A 15,000-nucleotide genomic window follows, 5' to 3' on the forward strand; every position below is an offset into this window, starting at 1 on the left:
AGATGCCAACTCCCATGAAAATATAGAGCGTATTTTAGGACTACTTCAACAAGTGTTTATAAGTGAGTATTCCTACGATCTAACCTAAATCAGAATCATCAAACCAAAAACCAATCAAATCTAATCCCAATAACCACACATACACAACTGATTATACTCAAAAAAAAAAGAAAAAAAGTTAGCCAACATCAATTCTCTCTCTCAACCATCCAAACCCCCCCCCCCCCCCAAAAAAAAAGACAGAACAAACCAGCCAACACAACACACCAACTCTCTCTCTCTCTCCCAACCATCCAAATCTCCCCCTCCCCCCCCCAAAAAAAAAAAAAAAAAAAAAAAAACAGAACCAGCCAGCCAACTCTCCCTCAACCATCCCCCCCCCCCCCCCAAAAAAAAAAAAAAAAAAAAATAATAATAATAATAATAATAAAAATAAAAAATAAAAAAACAAGCCAGCCAACACAACACACCAAATCTCTCACTCAACCATCCAACCCCCCCAAAAAAAAAAAAAAAAAAATAATAATAATAATAATAATAATAATAAAAAAAAATAAACAGTACAAGCCAGCCAACTCTCCGTCAACCATCCAAATCTCCCCGCCCCCCCCCCCCCTCAAAAAAAAAATCGAACGCACGAACGCACGCACGAGCACTCACGTCGTGGCAGGTGACGTGCTGGGAAGGAACCCCGTTGATGCTGAGGTCGTAGTAGTCGATGTCGAAGTCCGAGGGCGTTATGTTCCAGTGGAGGATCATCCACGTCTCCCCGATCTCATCCACCTCGAAGTCGTAAATCAGACCTGGAAGAGAGAGGGTGGGTGGGTGGGTGGGTGAGGAGGGTGGGTGAGTGGGTGGGTTGGGTGGGTGGGAGGGTGGGGGTGGGTGGTTGGGTGGGGGGTTTGGTTGGAAGTCGTAGATGAGAACTGGAAGAGAGAGGGTGGAGGTGGGGGGGGGGGTTGGACTTGCAGTCGTGGTGATAATGTTGTTAGTAAATTTAATCTTATTGGAATGGATGTTGTTTTTTATGGTGGTTGTGTTTTTGTTGCTTTTTGTTGTGATAGGCCTTCGTGTCAGACGTCTGCGAGTAATATGGATATTCCAGAAATAATCTGGAATATTCTTATTACGTCATAATGTTCGTCAGGATTCTTATTGATGGGGGTTTAAGTGGGTTGGCGTAGTTTGATGGTGGTTGCGAAACCAAAGGACCAAAGGAGGTCTAAATGTGGTACCCAAACTCCGCGTATTTCTTGTTTGCTTTTGAGTCCATATTTTCATCCGCAGGTGTATGCAGTTGGTGTAGATAACTATGGTAATGATAAGAGTTAGAGAAAAGTAATAATAATAATAAAAAGAAAAAGAAAAAGAAAAAAATATACACACACACACACACACACACACACACACACACACACATATACATATATATATATACATTTATATATATATACATACATATATATATGAATATATATATTATATATATATATACATTTATATATATATACATACATATATATATATAAACACATAATCAAGAACTTTCATAAACCACCCCTTCCTCATAAAATAAAAATACAATTATCAAAAAAAAAAAAAAAAAAAAAAAAAAAAAAAAAAAAAAAAACATACAAACATCCCTCCACCAACCACACCCCGAGAGACATGATCCCCCAAGGCCCTCCATCACCCCAAGGCCCCCCATCACCCCAAGGCCCTCCTCCATCACCCCAACCTTACCCCCAAGAACTCCCAAATCGATGTGACATTTTCCCAGATTTCCTACGCCGTCGACGCCGATGATGTCGACCTGCGTGGTACAACAGGTGGCCGTGTAATCGACTGTCACTTCAGCTGTCGTTCCAGGAGTGAAGCCTGACACCGTAAAACTGTCGCCTTCCGGTTGAGCATCGACTCGGTACAGCCCTGGGGGGGAGGGGAGGGGGAGAGGGGGGTACATAGATGGTTCTTAGGTGATTGGTGATTGGTAGTTGATATTGGTTCGTGGTTGGTTATGATGCGATATAATGGTATGGGTGTAATGTGGTGAGAGGTTGATGTTGTTATATATCATGAGGGAACGGGAGATGGGAGATGAGATATGATATGGTGATATGATATGAGATTATGAAATATATATGATGATATAACATGAATATGACGATATAACGTGAGATGATTTATAATATGATGATATAACATGATATGATACATGATATGATGATATAACATGAATATGATATAACATGAGATGATATATAATATGATGATATAAAATGAAATGATACATGATATGATGATGTAACATGAGAAGATACATGATATGGTGATATAGCAATTCAGTGAAATAGTGATGTTGAAATGAATAATGAATGATACAAATTAACTTCGTGTTAATTGAGATTGATATATGATTTTATTGTGCTGTTTCTCAGTGTGATCAAAGACTATTCAGAAATATCAAATTTATTTTTGTAGTATTATAGAGCCACAAAGAGAATATCATATACTTTAGATCCAGCAGGAGTATACTACTTATCAAATAAATATATTAATGATAATAATAATGGTAGTGATGATGATAATGATGATAGTTCTAGTAATGTAATAATAAAGATAACAATAATAATAATGATGATAATAATGATGACACATAATAATAATATCAATAATAGTACTGATAACAATAATAATAGTAATGATGATAATAATGATAAGGATAATAATGATAATGATGAAGATACTACTACTACTACTAATAATAATAATAATAAAAAGATAGTAATCCACAGACATCAAAATAACGTTTTTCCTCCTTCAATTCCACTCACCTGATCTGGCGTCTCTGAGCGTGGCATGAGCCGTCCATGGCTTGGAATTGCAAATGCCGTTGAAATTGAAGCCAGTGCAATTCGGAGCATTGGAGAGCTCGCATATCGGTGTCTCAAAGTCGGAATCCTGTAATGCCGTTATGAATGGAATTATATTGTATTAGTGATATGATATGATCTAGAGAAATTACATTATTTTTTTAGTAATAATAGCAGCATACAGAAAAGATAAGACGCTTATTTTAAAATTGTTGATAATATGGTACTCTTCATTGGGTAGAATTACGCACATGAGAAAGAGTAATTGCGGTCGGAATTACAAGCTCTGGGGGGGTGGGGGTGGGGGTGGGGGGCGGGGAGGGGGGAGTTGGAATATTAGAATAACAGGTTTCACCAAATTGTTTAAAGTTTTGTGGTATTTCAAATGCTCTGCAGGTCCATCGTGTGGGATTGAATACCCAACTAAAAATAAATAAATAAATAAAAAATAAAAATAATAATAAATAAACATGTTATATAGGGACAAACAAGAACAAACTCGTGTAGATTAAAAACAATTTTCAACAATATTCACTCCATCAAGTAAATCATATTCGTCAGCTTTAAAGACTGGAGATTAAAAAGATGCAAAAACAAACGCTATTTTCTTTGATTTATCAAAGCAATAAACAAAGAAGGAAAAAATGAGACACTATTTTTTTAAGTAATAATAGCAGCAGTCAGAAATGATAAAATAAGATGCTAATTTTAAAAAATGGCGCTAAGACTATCTAAAGAAATTACATTTTTTTTTTTTTAGTAATAATAGGAACAGACAGAAATGATAAGATAAGACGCTTATTTTAAAAAAGGCGCCAGACTATCTAAAGAAATAAGAAACAAATTTTTTGAGTAATCATAGCAGCAGAGAGAAATTATAAGATAACACGCTAATAAATAAAAAAATAAAAAAATAAATAAAAAATGGCGCCAAGACTATCTCAAAAATAAGATACTATTTTATTTAAAAGCAGCAGACAGAAATGATAAGACACTGATTTTTCAAAAAATGGCGCCAAGACTCTCTCAAACCCACCTGGGGAAGAACAACGAAATGCGCAATAGCACTGTTGACGCTCTGGGTCTGTTTCTCACTCTGAGCTGTGATAATGACGGTGCTGACAGTGCCATGACTGGCGTCGAGTGGCACTTGGAAGGTCGCCATGACAGGTTTGGACTCGTTGTTCTTCAGATATAACCTGGAGGAGGAAAAGTTAGGAGTGTGAGAAGGGGCGGTGTGATTGTGAAGTTGAGGTTGGATTTGTTTTGTGTTCGTCTGTGTCACTCTTTATATCTTTTTCTTTTCTTTGTTTGATGGTCGTTCTGTCACTTTTCATTTTGTCTCTTGTCTCCTCTCTCTCTCTCTCTCTCTCTCTCGCTCACGCTAACTCTCTCTCTCTTTCTCTTTCTCTTTCTCTCTCGCTCTCTCTCACCTCTGGCGCTGCTATCTCTTTCTCAACTCAACCTCAACCATCCCCCCCACTTTTCCCCATCCCCTCTCCCTCCCCCTCATCCTCGACTTCATTCATCCCTACCCCCTTCCCGTCAACCAACAACCCCTGTCCCGTCCCCATCCCTCCTCCTTCCTCCTTTCCCCGCGCTTACCCATCCTGACACCACTCTCCATTCCCCACGCCTCTCCCACCCCACCCCACCCCATCCCCATCCCCATCCCCATCCCCATCCCCCATTACCCTCCTCCTCCCCCTCTCTCACCTATCAGGGTTGACTTCCACGAGGAAACCCATATCGTCCGTCCCATACACTCCGAAGTAGGACTCGAGGCCGTAGTTCGTGACGATGAACTTGGCCGAAGCCGAGTCGCCTGGCTTGGCCGAGAGGTCCTGCAGGCTGGCCCACACTTCCACGCTCGTCTCCACCGGGGTTATCAGCACCGGCATCATCCGCGTGAACATGTTGCCTGGGAATGTTTTTTTTTTTTTTTTTTTTTTTTGATGTGGAAGAGGGGGGATTTTTTTTTTCTTTTTTTTTTTAGGTTAGAAATACATGCAGTAACGTATGTATATAAAAACGCAATGGGAAGTTGATTTCAAAGCGATCCAATTCGTATTTTGTTTTGTTTGTGTTACTCTCGTCATGTTTTTTTGTATCTTTTTTTCCTTTGATACTTTTATGACATTTCCTTCATTACCATTCCTTCCACTTTCACCTCTAAAATATCCCTTACCCTAAGAAAACTCACCTCACGCCGACCTAACCTAACCTACCCTAACCTCACATGACCCAAGACCCTCACGGCCTTCAAACTAACCTGAACTAACATGACCCGAGAGCTTGATGTAGAAGGAGTGTTCCGGAAGAGGGTCTGTGCGGATGTACATCTGGTCTGCAACGGCCCCTGCATATGCAATCTCACGTAGAACGGTTCCCGACTGGATGGTTGAGAGAAGTTGAAGCGGCACGTAAGATGAAGCGGTTGATTGTAATTGCTATTATCATTTTTAGGCATGAGTATCTTTATTAATAACACTGCCACTAAAAGAAAAAGGAAAAACTTGCGACGTTTCGCGAACTTTTTCATGAAAGTTCCTCTTCAGGCGAAAGCAATCCAAATAATGAATATATTGGATTGCTTTCGCCTGAAGAGGAACTTTCATGAAAAAGTTCGAAACGTCGCAAGTTTTTCCTTTCTTTTAGTGGCAGTGTTATTGATTCTGTTATGTGCATGTTATTGTGTTTTTTGTGATTGATTCATGACTATCTTTATTATTCTTATGATTGATATCATTAGCATTATCATCATTGTTCATGTGATCATCATTAATATCTTTATTATTACCATATTAGGATGATTGTTCTTATCATTATTATCATTATTATTATTATTTCTATTATCACCATTACTCTTATTATCTTTTCATCTTTATGATCATCATTATCATTACTATTATTATTACAATCACCATCATTAATAGTAATAGTATCATCATCATTAATATTATCATTATTGACACTATCATCATATTCATTATCATCAGCATTAACCTTACTATCATTATTGTCATAATCATTATCTTTATTAAATCATAAACAGCAATAGTATCGTTGTTATTTTTGTTGTTATTATCATCTACTTTCTCTATCATGTTTCACAATAAATTTTTATCATAAGACCAAAATTTACTTCACCTTGTCCACGAATTCGACCTTATTAACGTTGGTGACCTCGCTCTCCAGGTGACCCACAAGTGTGACCTCCAGGTAATAGACAGTGTCTGGAAGGGAGTGAATGAATGAAGTTGTAATTGACTTTATGAATGAATGGGAAACTACGCTGGTAGAATGTGTCAGTATGTGGGAGATTAGGGAAGTTAGCGAGAGATAGATAGATAAGTAGATAGATAGATAGATAGATAGGTAGGCAGGTAGATATATAGATAGAGAGATACATAGATAGATAAACAGATAGATATGTAGATACATAGATAGATAAATAGATAGATAGGTTGATACATAGATAGATAGGTTGATTTATAGATAGATGAAGAGATAGATAGATAGATAGGTAGGCAGGTAGCTATATAGATAGAGAGATACATAGATAGATAAACAGATAGATAGGTAGATACATAGATAGATAAACAAATAGATAGGTTGATACATAGATAGATAGATAGGTAGGCAGGTAGATATATAGATAGATACATACATAGATAGGTAAACAGATAGATATGTAGATACATAGATAGATAAACAGATATATAGGTTGATACATAGATAGATGAATAGATAGATAGGTAGATAGATATACAAAATTATAGATAGACAGATAGATAGACTGGTTGCTAGATATATAACTAGACTGACTGGTTAACACATAGATAGATTGATCGAAAGATAGATAGATAGGGAAACTGATAGAAATACAGACAGATAGAGAGATTGGTTTCTAGATAGATAAATAGATAGATAGATTATAAAAAAAATATTATCACACCAATTAACAACTAAGCACTATCATTGATTAACCTTGTATGGAGAAGCAGGTGAACAAAACAGAATAAAAAGGAAGAAGGAGGAGGATATAATAGACGAAGAAAGAAAGAAAGCAAGGATTACCTTTGCTCCCTTTCATCCTTCCCTCTTCCCCCATTCTCCCCTCCCCCCTTTTCTTAACCCTTCTTCCCTTCCCTCCCTTCTCCCTACCTCTTCACCTTCCCATCTCCCTTATTCTCTCCCAATCTCTCCCTCCCCTTCCCCCTCTCTCCCTTTCTCTCCCCCTTTCCCCCTAACTCTTCTCTTCCTCTTCCCCCTTCCTTTCCCACTCTCCTCCTCTCCCTTACTACTCTCCCCCTCTTCTTCCCCCCCTCTCTCTATCCCTCCCCCTTCCCTCTACTTCTTCTCCTCCCTCCCCTTCCCTTCCCACTCTCCCCCTTCCCCCCTGCCTCTTCTCCTTCTCCCTCCCCTTCCCTTCCCACTCTCCTCCTCTCCCTTCCCCCTTCTCCCTCCCTTTCCCTTCCCACTCTCCCCCCCTCCACCTCTCCCCCTCCCACTCTCCCCCTCCCTTCCCACTCTCCCCCTCCCCTTCCCTCCCCCACTCTCCCCTTCTCACACCCATCCTGCCCCCCTTTCCACCTACTCGTCAGCGGTCGTCCCTCCGTCTTGCGGTAGTGGGGATGCGGCGGCGACGGATCCAGCAGGGCGAAGTCCCCGAGGAAGTCCAGCGACGAGGTGGCGGAGACGACGATGGCGTAGGATTCGGCCACGGCGTTGGCGACGAGTCTCCAGAGGCCGTGACGAGGCGCGACGAAGCGGACGGCCATGAAGGTGCTGGTGTGGGCGATCACCTCGACTCCCGGGGTCGTCTCGAGGGAAGCCTTGTCCGTGAGGTCGTAGGATGTGCCTGGGGGTGGGGTGGGTTAGGGGGGTTGGGGTGGAGATGGGGGGTGGGGGTAGGGGGGATGGGAGAGGATAGGGGTGAGATAGAGGGATGGAGGGGAGGGGAGATGGGGAGGATGGGGGGGATTGGTATCAGGAGGGAAGAGGGTGGTGGGTGGGGGTAGGGGTAGAGGGGATGGGGATAGGATAGGGGGGATTGGTATCAGGAGGGGAGAGGGTGGTGGGAAGGTTGGATGGTGGGTGAGGGTGGTAGGGGTAGGGGTAGGGGTTGGTTGGGGTAGGTGGGGGTGACAGGAGAGGATGGGTTGGATGGCGAGAAGGTGAGAGGAACGTCAGGAGAGGATAGGAAGGATAAATGGATAGATCAGCGGACACAGGAGAGGCGCTATATTTGGTTGAAGTCATTTAGAAATTCGTTTGATTTCCTTTTTTTTTTTTTTTATTCCGACTTGTCTTTTTTGAGGTTGACTTGCGAAAGATAGAATCAAAAGTCTCCACCACATCTAACTTCTGACATTAGTTAAGAACGTGTATACAAATAATACAAGTGACTAATATTGCTATCTCGCTATAATTTTGGTACCAATATCCTTCGTTTCTTTGCTCCACCATCTTTAACAATCTACAACCTATCGTATAATTAAAGTCTCCATGACATTTCAACTCAAATATCCACAGAGCAAAAACCTACCTGTGATGTCAAAGAGAGTGGCTTCGCTAAGGACGCCGGTGATACGCACTTCGAAGTCCAGAACGGAGTTGTCGATGGGAAGACTCACGGACAAGTTCCCGGAGATTTCGGCTAGGTTCTCTATGGTCACCTGTGTGGTACGAGGAAGATAGCAATGACGCGTCTTGTGAATTTTTGGAAACTTTTTTTTTTCGAAAACGGTGCTCTCTTTCTTTCTTTTTTTTGAATGTTATTTTGATTAGAGATGCGTGTAAATACCAAGGAATTACTGTTTTTTCTCTCTCTGTTTTTTTTAACAGCTAACTGGGATGTAAATCATTCGATCTCACTGTTGATGTCTCGACGCCTTCTCCGATGATGGCCACGATGTCACTGACGTCGAACTTATCAGTGGAGATCAGGAGACCTCCCGTGGAATCGGCAAGTCTTTGGTATTCCTCAATGCTTGTTATAAGCTTGGTCTGACCTCCATTATCTTCTTTGTTTTTCTTGTAGATGTCACTCAGGATCACAGTGACCTGTTTTTTTTTCAGAAACAAAGGTTATGTTGGAATATATTATAGGCCTCACGAGGCAGCGCTGATGGCACGAATAAAGACCGGAACTATCCCACTTCTGCTACCACTCAAAAACACATACTTGGTAATAAAAAAGGGTTTCCTTAGTATGACATATAGTCCTTCCCTGCCACAAAATCAATCTTAAATAGATACCTTTCAATCTCAAAACCTCATATAATCACAGAACAAGGACTCGAAATGCTGAGATACAATCCCAACTTTCACATCTTAAATTGCTTCTAACAACAGAGTGTAACCAACTATCTATCCCCCCCCTCTCTCTCTCTCTCTCTCTCTCTCTCTTTCTTTCTCTCTCTCTCTCTCTCTCTTTTTCTGTCTCTCATTCTTTTTTTTCTCTCTCTTTCTTTCTCTCTCTCTCTTTCTCTCTCTCTAGCTCTTTCTTTCTCTCTCCCTCTTTTTCTTTCTTTCTCTCTCTCTCTCTCTCTCTCTCTCTCTCTCTCTCTCTCTCTCTCTCTCTCTCTCTCTCTCTCTCTCTCTCTCTCTCTCTCTCTCTCTCTCTCTCTCTCTCTCTCTCTCTCTCTATCTATCTATCTATCTCTCTCTCTCTCTGACCTACCTTGACATGCTTCTGTTGCGCCAGACTGAGGAGACCCTCCATCAAGTCTCCGTCCTTCCCATCGGCATCCGTGAAGCAGAAGATGTTGCCGTAATCCGGAGTCGCTTTGAGAGCCATCTGGGGAAGAAGCCGAAGACCCGTTACCAAAAAAGATCTCTTCCCCGCTTGGAAACGGGGGATTATCTGCCTTGCATTGGAAGCATTTTGTTTTAGCTATGTTGATTTTCTTAGGTCATTACCAGAGTACCTGTCTCGTAATCATCCAATTTGCATTGCATACTCTTTGATAGCTATGTTGATTTTCTTAGGCCATTACCAGAGTATCTGTCTCGTAACCATCCAATTTGCATTGCATGTACTTTGATAGCTATGTTGATTTTCTCTATCTAGTTAAGTCTCACCTGAAGGCCTCCCCAGAACATTTCGGGTCCGTCGCCTCCGCCATGAGGATACAGAGCGTGAACGGCATCCAGGAACTCCTGAGGATCGCTGGTTGAGACAAGAGGTCCAACACCTGAAAGACGGACCTTAGTTAGCTCCTATCACTGACCACAACTACACTCCAAATATCCATAGTTAGCTCCTATCACTGACTACAACTACACTCCAAATATCCATAGTTAGCTCCTATCACTAACCACAAGTACACTTCAAATATCCATAGTTAGCTCCTATCACTAACCACAAATACATTCCAAATATCCATAGTTAGCTCCTATCACTAACCACAAATACACTCCAAATATCCATAGTTAGCTCCTATCACTAACCACAAATACACTCCAAATATCCATAGTTAGCTCCTATCACTAACCACAAATACACTCCAACTATCCATAGTTACCTCCTATCACTGACCACAAATACACTCCAAATATCCATAGTTAGCTCCTATCACTAACCACAAGTACACTCCAAATATCCATAGTTAGCTCCTATCACTAATTCCAAATACACTCCAAATATCCATAGTTAGCTCCTATCACAAACCACAAATACACTCCAAATACCCATCAATCCTCAGAAAAAAAAATTCGACCCCGGAGTAATTACGCGCCAGGAATCGAAACCCAAAAATCCAATTAGGACCAAGAAAAGCCCTTAACGAGGCAGCTCAGCACCTGGGTCGTTGAACGGGACGAGGACGTACAGCTCGACGGTCGAGTGCGCTACGATCTCTTCGACCTGGCTCACCACGGCATCGATATCGTCTCCCATCGAACCTGGAATTTACGTGGATCGAGACTCACGTGTGGAAAGAGCAATATTCTTTGTGGTTTGTTGATCGAAAATCGTTTGGTTGTTTCGCTGTGAAGTCTATCCGTTTATGTTATTTTGTAAAAATTATATATATTCCTGTCACTATGTATATGTGTGTGTGTGTGTGTGTGTGTGTGTGTGTGTGTGTGTGTGTGTGTGTGTGTGTGTGTGTGTGTGTGTGTGTGTGTGTGTGTGTGTGTGTGTGCACGCGTCTGTGCGTGTGTGTGTCTATGTGTGTGTGTGGAGGTAAATATGTTCACAGAGACACATACACAACACAAACAATATAAACACAAACAGACTGAAATATAGATATCCACACATCAAAATACAGAACCTTACCAGTGGTGTCGATGCAGATGGAGAGAGCTGAGCCAAAGTAGAGGTCGAAGAGACGTCTATACTTTTCGGGTCCAACAGCCTCTAGAATGACGGTGAGGTAGTGATCCGTAGCCTGAGGAGTGGAATTTGGATAGATTCTTTAAAAGGGTTCTTGTAAGAAAGGGAAAATAAGGAAGGGCGAAGTGGTCTTTCAATCGGGAGGTCGTGTTCTGAAGAGGAACTTGTTTCGTTGAGATACTTAAAGTTAGTCTCTCTGTCTCTTTCCCTCCCTCATCCCTTCCCTCCCTCCCTCACCCTCCCATCCCTCCCCTTCCCTCCTCACCCCCTCCCCCTTTCCTCCCCACCCACCCTCACCCTTCCCTCCCACCCTCTCCCCAATCCCTTCCCACCCTCCCTCCCCTCCCTCCCTCCCTTCCCTCCCACCCTCACCCACCCCTTCCCCACCCTCCCACCCCTCCCTCCCTTCCCACCCTCCCTTCCCACCCTCCTTCCCTCCCACCCCCACCCTCCCCTCCTTCCCTCCCATCCCCCCACCCCCTTCCCTCCCCTACCCTCCCACTCCACTCCCCACCCTCCCTCCCTCCCATCCCTTCCCACCCTCCCTTTCCACCACCCCCACGTACCTGCACAGCCATCTCCGCAGCGAACTCGTGAAGATAATAGTGGGGCGAGAAACAAGGGGATGTTGTGTCCTTGTTGATCCCTCCTTCGGCCGGTTGGAAGGAGCTCGTGTCCAGCGCCCCCCCGTGGCTACATTTGCCCCCTGGGATTTGGTTGTGGTGGTTGTGGTGGTGGTTGTGGTGGTGGTGGTTGTAGTAACGGTAATAGAAGTAGTAGTAGTTTACATTAAATCTTACATAAACAAATCCTACTACTGCTACTACTAATGTTGCTATTTTCCTGATTGATATATCATTCTTTACGTATTATCAATTCGCGTATCATTAATGTATGTATCATTAAATCATACATCATTATCGATATACCATTAATCATATATCATTAATAACAAATAGTTAATTCACCAATCAGTAAACTCTATATCACTAAGTCTATCATTGATTATACATGATTGACGTACCTATCAATAATCAACACACACATCATTCACACACACACGCAATTCACACACACACACACGCAATTCTCACACACACACACGCAATTCACACACACACACGCAATCCACACACCATGAATCCAATCCAAATATCCAAATATATCCCCAAACAGCAGCAGCAAGCACAACAACAGAGATAAAAAAAAAAATAAAAAAAAAAATAGGGGGAGGGGAGTAAAAAAAAAAAAAAAAAAAAAAAAATAGGGGGAGGGGAGACACATACATACCTGAAGTAGGCTTAGGGATGACGAAACTGGATCCTATTTCATCCTCATACTCGTAATAGCCCGAACTGAGTCCCGAGCCCAGGATGACGTTGGCTGTGCACTCGCCCTGGTAGGAGGGTAGGGGGGGTAGGAGGTAGGGGGGGCAGGGGGAGGGGAGGGGGGTATGTTGAGGATTAGTAGGGGTTCAATTGTGGTGATGGGAGTGATGGATGATGGGGATGTGGGATTGTGGTGGTGGTGGTGAAGTGATGATGTGTTAATGATGATGCTGATATTGCTAATAATAGTAACATTAATAATGATAATGATAATAGAAAAAAAACAAATATTTGAATAATCCCTCCCCTATAGATATAAAGATACATGACAGAATATCCAAAATTCAAAAAAAAAAATCGAGAAAAAAAAAATCAAAAGAGAACAACCCTCAAAAAAAAAAAAAAAAAAAAAAAATCGAAAAAATATACAACAACAACAACAACCAGAACAACAACAACAACAACAACATGGCCTCCTTACCTGAGGACTGTCACAGGACGTACACACGAAGTCCTCATCGCTCGCCAGGTGTCCCAGATCAGAGCCTGGGATCCCAAGACCCTCGAGAATCCCGACATTCCCTTGCTCGACCCAAGTGGAGTGGGAGTAGAACTTCTGGATGGAGTGGTAGGATGTGCCGAGGAGACTCCTGGCGGCGGAGTAGGACTCGTCGTGCAGGATCGAGGTCAGGATTTGAGGATATCTTGCGATGAGTGTTGCTTGCACTTGCTCGAGGCTCTCGCCGTCGCCTTGGATAGCTGGGTCGTATCTGTGGGGGAGGGGGAGGGGGGGTATAGAAGGGGGTTGGAGGGGGAGAGATAGAAGGTGGGTGAGGGGGAGGGGGAGATATAGAAGGGGGGGAGGGGGGAAGAGATAGAAGGGAGGGGGAAGGGGAGTGGGAAGAGATAGAAGGGGGGTGGAGGGGGAGGGGGAAGAGATAGAAGGGGGTTGGAGGGGGAGGGAAGAGATAGAAAGGGGGGTGAGGGGGAGGTAGGAGGAGAAAGAAGGGGGGGAGGGGGAGAGATAGAAGGGGGGTGGAGGGGGAGGGGGAGGTAGGAGGAGATAGAAGGGGGTTGGAAGGGGAGGGGAGGAGTAGGAGATAGAAGGGGGGTGGAGGGAGAGGGGGAGGACGTAGAAGGGGGTTGGAGGGGGAGGGGGAAGAGATAGAAGGGGGGTGGAGGGGGAGGGAAGAGATAGAAAGGGGGGTGAGGGGGAGGTAGGAGGAGAAAGAAGGGGGGGAGGGGGAGAGATAGAAGGGGGGTGGAGGGGGAGGGGGAGGTAGGAGGAGATAGAAGGGGGTTGGAGGGGGAGGGGAGGAGTAGGAGATAGAAGGGGGGTGGAGGGAGAGGGGGAGGACGTAGAAGGGGGTTGGAGGGGGAGGGGGAAGAGATAGAAGGGGGGCGGAGGGGGAGGGGGGGAGAGATAGAAGGGGGGTGGAGGGGGAGGGGGAAGGAGAAGAGGTAGAAGGGGGGGAGGGGAGAGATAGAATGAGGGGGAGGAGGAGGAGGTAGAAGGGAGGGGGAGGGGGAGGGGGAAGTGATAGAAGGAAGGGGAAGAGATAAAAGAGAGTCGTAAGTTACTGATGGATTGATATAGGGGGGAGGGGGGGGTGTAAGTAGAGTGATAGCCAATGCGAGGTTAAGGAAGGGTCGTAGATAGATGGATAGATAGATAGATAGATAGACAGATAATGCATGGAATAAAAGTAATGATGGATAGATAAGTAGGTAGATCATACACGGAAATAGTGATAGATAGATAGATAGGTGAATAGATAGTGCAACATCTTAGTGATAGAATACATGGAATAAAGATAAATAGATAAATAGACAGACATGAAATTCATAGAATTGAAAGAGCCAATGCTAATACTTGAGATCACTTCAACCCACATCACAAACCCACCCACCAACCCACCCCGCAACCCAATTCAACCCACCCTCAAACCCACCCATCAACCCACCTTCAAACCAACCCACATCAACCCACCCACCAACCCACCCTCAAGCCCACCCACCCATCAACCAACCCACCACCCCTCAAACCCACCAACCCACCCACATCAAACCCACCCATCAAACCCTCAAACCCACATCAACCCCCCCCACCCAACCCTACCTCAACTGCGCCGACGAATCCGCCTTGACGTTCGCGGCGGCGATGGAGTTGACAGCCTTGATGAAGCGTGTGGGCGACGAGGAGCTGCCGTAGAAGGCGTGGTAGAGCTCCGTGAGCGTCGCCTCCGCCGGCACGAAGAAGTCCGGGCGCGGCGGGTGGGCCAGGAAGAACCGCCGGATGTTGCGCCGGATGGCCTCGCGCGTCAGCCACTCGTGGTCGCGGGTCTCGCCGGCCATCTATGGGGGGTGGGGGGGGGGGTGTCATAACGACGTATTTATGACACCGGAGAGTCACAAATCCAAAAAAAAAATCCGGTATAGACAGACGTACACA

The 15,000-nt window shown here is 43.9% G+C and overlaps 1 protein-coding gene across 1 annotated transcript in view; it reads right to left on the reverse strand.

Moving 5' to 3' along the window:
* LOC122256957 (von Willebrand factor A domain-containing protein 7) overlaps positions 1-15,000 on the reverse strand; it is a 42,592-nt gene that overhangs the window by 27,354 nt on the left and 238 nt on the right. Inside the window, exons 2-19 of the mRNA XM_086551778.1 lie at positions 14,668-14,903; positions 13,030-13,318; positions 12,511-12,616; positions 11,787-11,926; positions 11,164-11,275; positions 10,683-10,784; positions 9,963-10,075; positions 9,562-9,678; positions 8,754-8,942; positions 8,425-8,554; positions 7,474-7,737; positions 6,024-6,109; positions 5,146-5,266; positions 4,590-4,794; positions 3,910-4,072; positions 2,835-2,961; positions 1,744-1,929; positions 651-803 (exon numbers count right to left, since the gene is read on the reverse strand). Of these exons, the coding sequence (XP_086407904.1) occupies positions 651-803; positions 1,744-1,929; positions 2,835-2,961; positions 3,910-4,072; positions 4,590-4,794; positions 5,146-5,266; positions 6,024-6,109; positions 7,474-7,737; positions 8,425-8,554; positions 8,754-8,942; positions 9,562-9,678; positions 9,963-10,075; positions 10,683-10,784; positions 11,164-11,275; positions 11,787-11,926; positions 12,511-12,616; positions 13,030-13,318; positions 14,668-14,903 (2,839 nt within the window). The remainder of the gene's footprint in view (positions 1-650; positions 804-1,743; positions 1,930-2,834; positions 2,962-3,909; positions 4,073-4,589; positions 4,795-5,145; positions 5,267-6,023; positions 6,110-7,473; positions 7,738-8,424; positions 8,555-8,753; positions 8,943-9,561; positions 9,679-9,962; positions 10,076-10,682; positions 10,785-11,163; positions 11,276-11,786; positions 11,927-12,510; positions 12,617-13,029; positions 13,319-14,667; positions 14,904-15,000) is intronic.

Source organism: Penaeus japonicus, unplaced genomic scaffold, assembly GCF_977035675.1.
Source record: "Penaeus japonicus unplaced genomic scaffold, GWHDUDI00000001_assembly GWHDUDI00000025, whole genome shotgun sequence".
Lineage (NCBI taxonomy): Eukaryota > Metazoa > Arthropoda > Malacostraca > Decapoda > Penaeidae > Penaeus > Penaeus japonicus.